General features: G+C 38.6%; 1 protein-coding gene across 1 annotated transcript in view; it reads right to left on the minus strand.

The window, feature by feature from the left end:
• Nucleotides 1-778: 778 nt before the first annotated feature.
• Pkhd1 (PKHD1 ciliary IPT domain containing fibrocystin/polyductin) overlaps nt 779-14,012 on the minus strand; it is a 490,001-nt gene continuing 476,767 nt past the window's right edge. The window contains exons 66-67 of the mRNA XM_087568149.1: nt 13,562-13,684; nt 779-4,367 (exon numbers count right to left, since the gene is read on the minus strand). Coding sequence (XP_087424275.1) covers nt 3,952-4,367; nt 13,562-13,684 — 539 coding nt within the window. The 3' untranslated portion in view covers nt 779-3,951. The remainder of the gene's footprint in view (nt 4,368-13,561; nt 13,685-14,012) is intronic.

Consider the following 14,012-nt stretch of genomic DNA (forward strand, 5'->3'; position numbering starts at 1 on the left):
ACAGATTCAATGCAATCCCCACCCAAATTCGAACTCAATTCTTCATAGAATTAGAAAGAAAATAAATGATGGGATGGAATTTACTGTCACAGACATACACAGTTTTAAAGACATTTAGTTGAGTAACAAATGCATGTGTTTCATAGTGTTACTCCCATTTTGTTTTTGAATGTACTTCATGTGCATTTTAATCTATGGCAATTCTGTATGTTCGGTATTCTGCTGTTAGATGGGTAGAACTCATTCAACTAAGTAGCTTTTGGAAGAGAGAAAGCCTCAGACAGCTCAAGGCATCTTCATTTTTAGAAACTTCACTGGCAGCATCATGGGCAAGAATTCTATGGTAACTACCAGACTCCCATGCCTCAGTCTCTTCTCTAGGAACGACATTTGTTGAAGGCTCCCTGAACCTGATGCAAAAAGCAAGAAAAATGGGACAAACTCCACCGCCTTCCCTTTGTATTTTACTATGCAAAAATATTCATGAATGTTTTAATATATTTGACAGATTAACAATTGCATGTATTTACTCAGTACAAAGTAGAGTTTTCAAATACACATCTACTGTAAAACAGTTCAGTAAAGCTAAATGACATTTGTATCACCTCTCATATTTATCAGCTTTCTGTGATGAGCATCTCTTAAAATCTGTTCTCAAATATTTTTAAATCCTCAGAGCTTTAGCAAAATAATCTCTTGGGAGGAAGGGCACGTCATATAGAGAGCATTGGAAATGAGCAACAAAAATAGATTCTTTGAAATGACACAGGAAAAAAGATGTTTATCCCATGGTTTATTTGGTTAATAGGAGTAGCTCAGAAATATTTACCTTCATCAATGGTGCAGTTACAGACTTGTTCTAAGCCACAAATGATCTTAGCTTCTTTTCCTGCTCCCAGCATTTATCCCACTCACCCATCTTTTTTCTTTTTAAGCAGTGAAAAAGAGAACCAGCTCAAAACTTATCTCACACAAAGGCGATCCTGAACTGCATGGGGTACGGATGAGGAGATTAACATTAGACTGCAGAAATGTGTATAAATGAGTCTTGGGAGTTGACTGAGAACGTTGACATATAAAAAAGGGTCATGATTGCTGTTACGATATGGTGCCATTTATTGAATGAGGAGGGGAAAATAGCGAGCTGGAGCAGGGTTGAGCTCTGCACTGACTCCACAGTGGCTGTGAAAAGTCTCAGTAGGTACACGGAATAGAGTTCACCAAAAGTCAGGGCAGAGATTGGAAGAGTTGAAGGCAGTTACCCGAGTGCAGATGTAAGGCGAAGACAAACAGGAACCAACACAGTGACTGAAGGCTACTCTCCTGCAGTCCTCAAACTCCTTAATTTCTGAAAGGGTATGGTCCAGGAAGATCACAGTTCTTGAGAATTAAGAGTATGCACTAGAGTTTGCCAAGGCCAATGGTTTTAAAGATCAAAAGGTTACTAAATGAAATATAATAAAAGAGTTATTGCAAGGGCTAATTAAATGGGAGAAGGAATGCTACGCAGAAGTGTTGGGTTTTGGTAGCTAATTCTAAAGTACCTTTGTTGTCTGAAAAGATACATCTATAAGATTTATCCTGAGGAAGCTAGTTTATAGCTTAATGGTAATTTTGTATCATTGCAATTGATTTATGCCATCTCAGCACGCATATAGACTGGATTTTCATCTCCAGGGAGCATCGGACTCAGCGTCATCATTCCTCCTCTCAGCAGTCAGTAGAGAGCCACAGGAAAGAGTCAACACCTCAGAACTAAGTAATCTTAGAAACAAGGAGCTTTATGAGCTACTTCAAGAATGTTTAAAGAAGAGGCAGAGATAGCTGTGGCCGACTCGTGGTGGAAAGAGATAATGCTTTCTAGTTGATGATTACTCCTTACCAATACATCCTATGGTTTCAATTTCTAAGCTGCCATCATTTAAGAGTTAGCCATAGAAGACAGGATTGCTTGCCTGTGTCTCGTCTCAACCCCAGAAGAGCTCCTTTAGCCATAAGGAGATTGGAAAAATCTTGGTTTAAACTGTGGGAAAATCTGACATTTTTCCACGGAAAAATGTAGAAATTCTTTTCACTGCCTGACTGTCTTCCATATCTTTTCTTCATATTCTCATGTTATAAGGCTTTCTGAGAAGCAGACAAATGTGATAAGTCAGTGCACTTAAAGTATTCTTTAGTTTAAGTAGAGATGGATGAGTATGTTAAAGTGGTCTGCACTTTCTTTCTTTTTTTTAATTGAATAGTTCTATAATCTATAAAAAATTGAATCCATAATTTAAAAAAATTTGAAAAAGCCATGTGTAGGCCAAGCAATTTTGATACTGAAACCGACCAAATAGATGGAGAAGAGTCATGTCTATTCCATACAATGTTTTTACAGACTACAGAAAACAACAACAAAAGTTCCATTTCCCCCCTCCAACTTCACAGAATTTCTTCCAGAAAATACAGAGCATTCCTAATTCTTTTTTCTCTATTGAGACAAGTTCTTTGTGGATAAGTCATGTTGGCTTGCAGCATATTGTGGATCCCAGGCTACCTTTAAATTTGTGATGCCTGCTATTCTATCTCTTGAGTACTGGGGCCAGAGGCATGTGTCACCAGATGCCCTACACCTAATTCACGTTTTAAAGAAATTATTTTGTCTTGCTATGGGGTTCAGACTGGCCTTGAATTCCCGTGCTAAAGCATTTTCCGGCCGTCTCTTTTGGGAAAGCTTAGGCTACAGGCATTCAAACTATGCATGGCTAAAGTTAATTGAAAAAATAAACTGAAATTATGATCGAATATCTCATATCATTTTATATTATTTTATAATATTTTATATCATTTAGATATAAAATACAATAAAATATCAGCAAACTAAACCTGTTAGTATATCAAAAAATATGCCAGCAGGATTTATTTAAGGTATGTAAATTTGGTTCAGCGTTTGAATCCAAGTCACGGAATGCATTACTGTATCAGTAAACTAAAGAAGATAAAAGGTCACATAAATATATCAATCAGTTCAGGAAAATCCTTTGGCATCTATCTATTCCTTATAAAATTTTCAGCAGTTTAGAGAGGGTGATTGATGCACTTTCTTTCTTAAAGCATCAGCTACCTCTTTGCTTCATCTCCCTAAACACAGCTTCAAAAGACCATACCTAAGATTTCTTTTCTAGTCTCTTGGGCACTCCTTATACTTGCTTTTTGTGGGAAACAAAAATCAGTTCTCTGATAAATAAGAGAGCCATTAGTCCACTTTACCATTAGATTATGTTTAGTCTTCTAGAAAAATTCCCTGGTAGTTGTAAATTTTACCCAACTAGAAGAAATTATTAGAACTATTAAGTCAAAATATTGAGAGTCCACATTTTTCCCTTAGTTGTCCAAACAGATCAGACCTCTCTTTTCCCACTTACCACAGAGAAGTAGCTTTGAATATTTCCCCTTTTCATATAAATACCTGGTGTGAAATGTACCTATAGTACATAAAAATTGCCTAAATTTAGTGTTTTCATATCTTTTTCTTAACTGAAATCCCAACAAAGCCTATGTAACCATCATCTTTCATGTACAAATACTCATGAGGTGCAAATAATAATGCTTGCAATGCAGAAAGCTCCCAATAATTACTAAATTTAAACCACGAAATAAAATCTACAAGTAACTCTTATTATGTTACCTCTGTTTGGGGGATAAGCTTTGGTGTAAGATATCTCCTGAGTATTTCTGTAGTCCTGCAGATACAACATCAGCTAACTAAATCTATCACAGGTCTTCCATAAGACAAGCCTGAAGCATCCTGAGTGTTGGCTCTAAGAGAAGCTTAATTACAGTCGTCCCCATTCTCCCTTAGTTGTCCAAACAGATCAGACCTCTCCTCCCCCGTTCACCATGTAGAAATAATTTTGAACAGTTTCTCCTTTTCATACAAACGCCCACAGTGCTCCGCGCCCACAGCTGTTACTGGATAGTTTCTGGTGGAGCTGTGTGAAGGCAGAAGGTCTCAGTGGGAACGCAAGTGGCCTTCTCTTGAGACAGCCCCATGCAGCGGCCACTCCCTTTGTTCAGCTGGCTAGGCTCCTGACCCTGCTGCCTCTCTTGCCTGAGGTCTGGGCATAACAGAAGCAGCTGATCGCGGCCTGCCAGCTGGTATCTAAGCAGCTGCTGTTGGGCCTCCTGCCAGTTCCCAGGCTCCGGCAGAGTCAACTGCTGAGGAAGAGCTCCTGGGACACAGGTGGTTCTGGGAATCTTCAGGGCAGGTGTAGCTGTTCTTTCCTCTGGGACAGCACGGCGGCTAACTTTTCTTTTTGACACTCCATCCATTGAGTGTTGGGAAAACTGGTTCTGCCTTCCCTCCATGACCTTCATTCTCATGTCTATAAAAAGAACATAAGAGAAGAATGGACTTTGTTTTCAATCAGTTGATTATTATATTCTATACTCAAGTTCTATATTTAGCCATCATGACAGCATAGTCAAAGAATAAAACATTGAATGACATCTATTCACCAAATTTCCAAATAAATTTAGAAATATTTTCCTTAAAAAGTACTATTTTGCCTACTCAACTTGTAATTAATATTAACCATGTAACCAAAATGCGATTATATCATTCCCAGAAGAAGAAAAAAAAACCACTCATGATGTTATTAAGTTAAGAAATATTTTTAATTGTAAATATGAGTCAAATTTGAAAATATGTAAATATGTGTCAAATCACAGCCAAGGCCAAGCATCAAGCCAATCAACCTGTTTACTCGGAAAGCTGAATTAAAAAAAAAAAACCTAAAAATTTGCTTTAATAATCTTAACTAGTACATATCACAATTACAAAAGTCAACAGATGTTCCACTCCAGTTCCACATGTAGTTTCACACTTGAAACAACTTTCTGATGTATGAAGTGTTATTATCACTGCTTTAGATATAAAGGAGTTAAGAGACAAATAATTTTTAAGACTACAAATAAAGCAGGAACAGACCGTCTGGAATAATTCAAGCATTTGGCTATACACAGTTGGTGGAGGCCAATACCACACCAATACTGTGCAAAGATTAGAACAAGTGCAGAGATCTAAGAAACAAGGACATTAGTGACAGAAGTCATGGTGAGCACTCACTCTCCTCTTCTAAAAGCTGGCTGTGTGAGAGTCATCCCTCCACTCTGCACTATTCTCTAATGCATGCGACAGACAACGTCATGTGCCTTACTGTTTACAAAATGAGAGATCTGTCCAAATTCTTAGGAAGCAGTAACACCATCCTCTACATTTACCCATTTATCTCGAATCTCCCCTACAGTCCTTTATCTGGGGTTACACATTGGACTTGGCAATTTATTAACTGGCATATTATAGAGTTCCAACTCTCCGAGCGCTGCCTTCTTCTCTTTGTTAGAAGACAATGGGCACATCTTTATTTTACCGTAAGGAACTGGGCACAGAGTACCAGTTTCAGCTTCAGTTCATTGTAACGGCAGATTGAAAAGGGATGTGAAGGCAAATGAAGGCAGTTGCAGCGATGAATGTACAAATGGCGCTTTTTATTCACGGTAGAAAAGTGAGAAGAAATCATATTGCTCTTATCATGTCCAAGGGATGGATTGATATTTGAGAAGTACATGTTCTTCACATGCCCGCTATCCCTTTCCAGACCCTTGTTGCCTGCTATTTACCTGCCATGGTCACCTAACAGGAAAGATTCTCTTGCTGAGAGCTATAGGAACTTCCTGGTTATGCTAATTCTCCTGTAGGGTCTGTGACTCCTTCCACAAACATTTCTTGAAAGCTCAGCTACATGGATTTGTATCTCAAGGCCCACTGACTGAGGTGTCTCCCTTGGCCTATGAGACTGCCACGATTGGCCACCTTCACTTGTGTGTTGGCCCTTTCTTCCTCACAGGGTTTTGAAAGCCTTCAAGGGAGGAACTGTTTCCTGTGGTCAACTTTGCACAATCACCATGCCTCCTTATGTAGCTTGTACTGGACTTGGTATCACCCCCAAAACTACTGTTCTCACTAGGAGGAAAAGGAGGTTTTTCCAGCAACAGCAAATAACCAGGAACAAGAATAATCAATGGTCACGTAGAAGCAGACTTTAAAAGAAAAACGGGCTTTACATTTGAATCCTTAGATAAAACCAATACGACTACAGAGCTGAGGAATCAAACACTACAAGTCGCTTTTTCTGAACCCATTGAAGATGTTCTCAGCCTGGTTTTGAGAGACCTTCCTTGGAAATCTCCCTGTCCTTTTGTTTTTGTTTTTTTCAAGTCTGCATCTATTCATAAAAGACTTCTGCAAGCCTAGCTTCCTTTTGCGGACCCCTAAACATTTAAAATAAAAGGGCTCCCATGAATTATTTACATGGCAGCTCCAATCAGCAACACACCTGACAGACTCCCATGCTGAAATGAAAGTTCCCAGTGTAAAGGTGCCCAGGGAGGCTGGCCACCTCCCACTGTGAGCTTATAGACAGAACTAAGTCAGCACACATTATGTATCACTGCCAACATCAGAAAGAATCAACTCCTTTGATCTTAGACCTCCACAGGAAGCTTAGATCTCAGACAAATTAGATAAAAAAATGAATTTATGGCAGATATGTATCCTGAGGCATTCAGCTGAGTGTTTCGGTTTTAGGGAAGGAAGGATCGTAAGTATCAAAACATATGAATTAACATGCCTCCTTCCCATACCATTCTTGTTGATGGGTCTCCACTAAAATGGAAACATGACTTCAGACGACCCAACCATGCTTCCTACTATTCATTATCAGACGTGATCAGCTTTGGGGAAAACATTATAAAACATGGGCAAGACATATCCCTGTTCTCAAATAAGGACTCATTGTGTTGAGGGCCTTAAGAGTGCATGCAACCTCTAACTTCTGCAGCTCCGTCGTCTCTTTTGATTTTGAGATCATTCTCAAACGGCAAGCACATGTTATGCCTCTCTCTTGCACGGTTTGCTCTGTCTTTCTTTGGTGTCTTTCTTTTTTCCTTCCTTCCTTCCTTCCTTCCTTCCTTCCTTCCTTCCTCCCTTCCTTCCTTCCTTCCTTTCTACCTTTCTTTCTTTTTTCTTTCTAATAGCACAAGAATTTATGAGTGTCCTCTGGCTCCCAACACTCATCTGAAATGTTCCTATTTTTTCTTAACCTGGTTCTATATATGGTGCTCAGTGTTGAACCATGTAAGCTCTCAAGACAGTAACTTTCTATGAGACTCATGCAATCTGAAGTGGAGGTCCCATAGGAGAAGGAATATACGCCATTGTTTGTCATAAGGACTGGGAAACCTGCCAATGTGTTAGAGAACGTATACAGTTAGTAAACCCTGTTGCTTGTGTTCCAACTAGATTCTCTATTCCTTAGTGTGAAAGTTAGCATTTATATCAATGAGCAATACATTGTTCTTCAGGATGTAGAGAAATTTAGAGAAAATAGAACAGAGAAGGAAATTTATTTAGTCTCTTACATATTGTCCTTAGCACCTGTACTTTATTGGTTTGGAAATACTCAATTTCTGGCTGTGTCTGGTCAATTTATTCAGCAAAGTTATGTTTGTGAAATTTAATTTCTTGCTTTTTTTTTCTTTAAAAAACAGATCTAGGTAAATATTCTAAGTAGTCAAGCTGACTAATTCCCTGTGGAGGCAGTGTTCCTTACGGATGCTTTTATATTAACATACAGAGTAATGTGTGTCACATGTGGTACTATACTTATCTTTCTTCTATTCCTATTTATCTCTGGAATTATCTGCACTTCTCAATTGTTTTTATTTTTACCATAGGCTATTTTTCTAAACCTAAGTTACCTAAAATCTAATAGATAGAGTTATTTCCAATATTTTCAACACACACACACACACACACACACACACACACCACACACACACACACATATATATATACATACATATATATATATACATATTTTTTTCCCACAGAATCTAAAGAGTGGTAACATGAATTTTACCTCTCAGCTAGATCCTAACCTTTCCACAGCCATGGCATCAATTTACTTAATTTATTTTAGAGGATTGGCTCCACCTCATTGATTAATACTTTATGATGAAATATAGAATCATTTTATACCATTTGACATTACATAAAGTGATTGAAATCATATTAAAATAAATCAATAGGTGGGTAATTATGAAACATATATCATAAACATATGATCATCTCCTACCATATTCAGTGTTTCTTTAATCTGTTCGGCAAAATATAGTTTTGAATTGGCTCACTGTATCTTTCCATAAAATCTTTCAAAACTGACCACATATTTAAGCCACTACATGACACTCCCTAACCACATTCTATGCACTTGTTGGGTTAGTTCATTTTGTGTTATTATAATGGAATTCCTAAGCCAGGATAACGTTACAAAGAAAGGGGTCAGCTTTAAAGGCTAATATCATCGACAAATAGTTTCCAATGCTGTCTTTTTCATTTTGATTTATGTCTGCCATCGTGTCAAACTGTGTTGTAAAGTGATGTGACTAAATTATTTGCTTTGTACATATTTGGGAAATCTAAATTTTTATTGTTAATGAAATACTGTGTAGCAACAGAACTTTCGGTGCTTATTTTGAAGTTATTTTAAGAAAGTAAGTGCTAGATTTTATTCATGCTTTGAAAATAGGAAATATTTACTCCCCCTTTTAATGAGATATAGAAATGCTATTAATTAGCAGTTTCCAAATAAACTTGTCCTTCCTCAGGGGCTTGTATAAACATCTCTCCTATCATTCCCTGTGGTTTCTAATATAATAATCACTATAGTAAAAGAGGTAATGCTTATAGAAGATATAAATTTATATCAAATAATAAGGTAGACATAAGTAAACCTTGCGCTAAGTTGACAAGAGGGGAATATTATAAACTCTTAAAGGAATCTAAAAAAATGGTTCATCTTGAGTTGGGAGAAATGGAAGAAACTAAATATGTGGGCAGATTTGAGAACATTTTGAAGGAGGTCACTATGTTGTACACAGGGAATACCGTCATTGAGGGTCAAGCGACTGGAGAGGATGGGACAACACAGGCCTTGGGACAGTAAATGTAGCTGTAGTAAAGATATTGAGAAATGAAGCAAAAAGAGAAGTACATCAAGAACAATAAAAAGTGGCTGAATTGATAAGATTCAGTAAACAAGGAAGAGGGAAGTATGAGAAAGACTAAACTAAAAAAAAAACAGAACTTGGAGGTGTCTAGCTTGGGAGACAAATGTGCTATGACCAGTTTAAGGGGTCAAGAAAACAGAGAAAACTCAATACGGGTCTGAGTTGCGATACCAATGCAAGACTTGTCTGGCATTGCTATGAACCAGAGTTTCTGCAAAATGGACAACCAAGTCCCTAACAAATGAGATTCAAAACAGTATAAAATGATTCAGGAGGACTTAGAAGGGCTAAACATGCCATTCAAAATACTGTCCCTCCCCCTTTAGCACCCAATTGCACTGGATACTTGTCTGTTATGATTTCTTTATTCTTCATTGGCCAATGCTATTCTCTAATTATCCTTAAAATTGAGTTTCCAAACGTTAGAATTTGATATAAGGTAGGAAAGCAGATAACATCTCCTTGAAACACAGTAAATAAATATCCAATGTTAATATTCAATATTATATAGAGTGGAGCACTAAACTTGACTAGTCATTCATTCTCCTAGTTTGTCACCCACGTGTTGCAACAATAGGGAAGAGCCTCTGGTCAGGTTTCTAATTCCTGATACTCTCGCCACTTGGAACCAAATAATATCTGTTGTGGGGTTGACACTAGGCATCAGGGAATATTCCAGTGTCCTTGGTCTCCACACATTGTCAACAGTGTGTCAACTGCCCTTACAAAGTCCTGGTCAGAAATTATTTTCTCCATGCATTTGCAAATATCCTTCAAAGCAAATGTAACTAATTGTCCCCACAATTCTGGCTGTGAGGTAATGACAGACTGATTCTGCTTTTTGGTTTTACAACGGAGACTCTTCTCTGCAAGGCCATTGGTAAGTCAGCTGCCATACAGAGGAGACAAAATTGCTGGGACAGAGAGTTACTGTCCTTGGGAAGGAAACTATCACATGCACAAGGAGTTTAAGAAAGCCTACATGGAGTCAACAAACCTGGGCCCATGGGGATCACAGAGACTGAAATACCAACCAAATAGTTCTCATGGCTGAACCTAGGACCCCCACACATATGTATCAGTCTTCTTATGCGTTCCCTAATGACTGCATCAGGGACATCTCTGACTCTGTTGTTGCAAACCTTTTGAATCCCTTTCCCATAAGGGAGATGCCTTGTCTGCCTGTCTCTCCCCTCAGTGGGAGAGGATACTCTCAGTCCTGCAATAACTTTATGTGCCAGGGTGTCTGGGTACCAATGGAGGGCTCCCCTTCTCTAAGGAGAATGGGAGAGAGGAGTAGGGGAAAATGGGTGTAAGGGTGAGACTGGGAGAGAGAGGAGGAAAGAGGGGTGCAATCAGGCTGTAAAGTGAATAAAAAATTAATGGAGGGGTAAAAAGGAGTTCTCAAGGACACAGCTACTACTATGCAGGCACATATGTGATGTTTCTTAATCCAGTAAGAAAGAATTTCTTTTTTACTTAAATTGGAAGTGAAGGGCTCTCTAGCAGGCCTAAGCTTTGCAGACAGGTCTTTCCCCTTTCCCTTTTCTTTTCTTTGCCCCTGCTAAACAGTTAGTATACATTCCAAAAGCTAGCCCCGTCATGTTCCTTATTTGACCCCTGGCTCATTCCTGAGACAAAACACCAAGATCCAGTAATCAAAATTCAGTATTTGGCTACACTGGCTAACTTATCCAGTCAGGGCTTACCAACTCACCCTAGCACAGACTTCCCCTTTTCTCCTTAACATCCACTTCTGCAAAAACAAACAAGCAGACAAGCAAGCAAACAAACATAAAACCAAACACACATACAAACAAAAACAGCTACTGTTTGCTGTATACCTTTGCCTGATTCAGAGGCAGCCCACCCTAGCTCCACCCTATCCCATCCCTTTGCTCCTGCTTCCCCCATCAGGATATCAAACTCCTTCTGCTGGGAATTTGGTGTCTGGGTGTATCCTGTACTAAATAGGGAGGAAGGCAACTCCTTAGAGAAAGACTAGGGAAAACTGTCTGAAGAATAAATGCTTAGTATCTAGTCCCTCAATTGAAAGACTGTTGAGCAAACTAACAAGGAGTTAGGCTGTCCTAAATTGAGTGAATATCACATAGTCATAAGGAAATCCAATAATACCTAGCACATGGTTAATTCATTATATGCTACGATTTGCCTTGTGACCTTTGCCAATATTAATTTTTTTTAATTGATACACAATTTGTGCAACAACCCCAACTGGGAGCAGCATTATTATGTCAATTTTACCAGTTTGGAAACTGAAAGGCACGGGGAGGTTAGTTGTGAAGCTGGAGGATAGAAATTCTGTCAAAGGAGGCATTCAGAAGTAATCCCAGTCTGTCCGACTCCACGGTTCCATGCCACGATTGTCACATCCTCCTGCTCCCCCATCTGACAAGGAGGATTTGTTAAATCTAAGGCACAGAAGAGAAGCATTATATAGGAACTGGAAAGATGGCGTCAGCATGTCGAAACCCTTGGCGGCAGTGCACTCTAAGGGCCCCTTTCTCCACACTTCCCTCCTTTCTTCTACTCTTGCGTCCATGACATAATGAGCTTGGTATCTAAATTTAGGGGTAAGACTCAGCCCATCTTTCTAAATCTTCTCCATCTCTGAGGGGATCCATAGCGAGGGAAGACACTGGCGAGCAGGAAAGCCAACTCTGTTAGTAATAAATGCCAAAAGTTTGAAAACATAGACGGAAACGGAAAACTAAAATGTCATGTAAATAGTGGAACAAAACCAAACTTATTTAAGGCATTTTAATAATTAGGCGTTTTTGGAAATGATGTTTTTAAGATCCAGACAAAGCTTGGAAGATAAGGAAACAAATCTAGCATGATCCTCCGGGAGGGCTCAGATAGCACATCTATTTTTAACATGGATGTCCTAATAAAATGGCCCCTTTGATGTTCCCATCTCTCCAGTCTAAACTGATCCCCAGAAGCCCTATTTCTTGTCTCGTTCCTGATAATTTATTAATAAACTACCCCATAAAACACAGTCATTGTGGAGCATTTAATAACATCAAGTTAAGCAAGGAGACTGTGAGATGTGTAGATAACCATATTAGGTTAGGTGCAAGCGCAGCTTCCCCCCAGCCAGTTGCTAAAGAATGTAGCCGAAGATGAGCTGCTGGAGTCAGAATTTCAAACACACCCTGGATCTGCATGCAATAAAGGACAAGAAGCTTTCCTCTGTAAGAGGTGGATAAGTGCTCAAAATCCAAATGACTTGATGGGGAAATCGCCAAAGAATTCTTGGGTCCCCTTTCTCATTCCATTTTTTATACTAGCAATATCTCCACTTCACTCCTACCCCTATCATTATTATTATTATTATTATTATTATTATTATTATTATTATTATTATCCTCATTTGTATTACTATTTAGTATAGTTTGAGGAACTGTGCTATACAGCTGGGTAATTTTTAAAAAAATAAAAATTGTATTTCCTCTATGGGGAATGGCCCCAAACAAGCTACATTATGTATGTAAGCACACACACAGTCTCCCACACAGGGACACACAAATGAACTCACTTGCATGCATACAACGGAAAAGCTCATTCAACTCTAATTTTCAACCGACACATGACAGTTAAACCTGAACTCAGAACCACTAAAACCATTCCTTTTCTACTAGAAAATATGGTAGCTGACGCTTAGGCAAACTAGAACTGTTTTTCCATCTAGAACATATATTTTAAAATGTTTCAGAGTCATGGAAGTCATGTGGATATTTTTTACACACACTATCCATGCTTGGCACGCCCATGTGCTCTGGTCATTCCATTCCTATTGTGCATCCTTAAGTAGGCCAAAAGTCAGACATTCATTTGAGGTAAAGCCTTAACTTTCTTGCTTCACATCAACTCTAGTGATAACGTAACTGGGGAAGAAGCAGGAGTGCATGCTGCAGCACAGCAAATGATACATGCTGCTAACCGTCCGAGGAAACGGCAAGGCGTGGTTGAGCAACACTGACTCGAATCTTAAGGGTTCTACACTAAAATCTAATTTGCACAGCGGGCATTTGGCAACTACGCCCTCTGCTTTTCCAAACTCAATAATGTTGCCAAATTGGCAGCTTTGCAACAGCTAAGGGAAAGATTATATGCCTATCCTCTATCCTCTGGCTTTTTCCCTTGTCTCTGTTAAACAAACTCAAATGTGAAACCAATAATCTTTTTCTAAGAAAAGATATATAAATGTCAGTTCAAATAACTGGCTGCTAGCAGAGTGAATCCGATAGACCTGTGTCTTGCTGCTCTGGGGTATTATTTAATTAAGAACAATAATGAAAAAAAAACAAAAACAAGCAAACAAAAACAAAAATGGGGCTGGAACTAAACCACTTCCTAACCTGACATCAGGAAAAAAGGAGCCACTATTAACCCACAGAGGTCGTCACTGCTTAAGCCTTACCTTCTCCCATCATAGCGTCTTCTTTTGCGGTCTTTACTTGTAGTTCTCTGGGTTTGGAAGAGATATGGGTATTCTTCTTTTGTTCCTTAGCCTGGGATTCAGATATGTCTTCTGGTTTTATTTCTGAATTGAAAAAAAAAGGCATTTTTCCTCTTGTTTTGTCAGATTAAAAGACTTTTTTTTTTAAATTACAAGAAGCACCCAAGTGTGAAGGCATTTCCGCCATTCATATCTCCTTCAATCATGATTGTGATGTATATTTAACAGAATGTATATAGTATGTCTAGAGATTAAAAAATGGTATTAAAGATACTCACAAACTGATTACTCCCTTTGATATAAATTTGTATCATCTGATACATTAGTAGCCACATGTTGATTTAGAATGCTTGAGATATAAATAGTTTTAGTTGAAATGTATGGTAAATAGAAAATACACACCTGACTTGTG

The sequence above is a fragment of the Rattus norvegicus genome, chromosome 9 (assembly GCF_021556685.1).
Source record: "Rattus norvegicus strain SHRSP/BbbUtx chromosome 9, alternate assembly SHRSP_T2T, whole genome shotgun sequence".
NCBI lineage: Eukaryota > Metazoa > Chordata > Mammalia > Rodentia > Muridae > Rattus > Rattus norvegicus.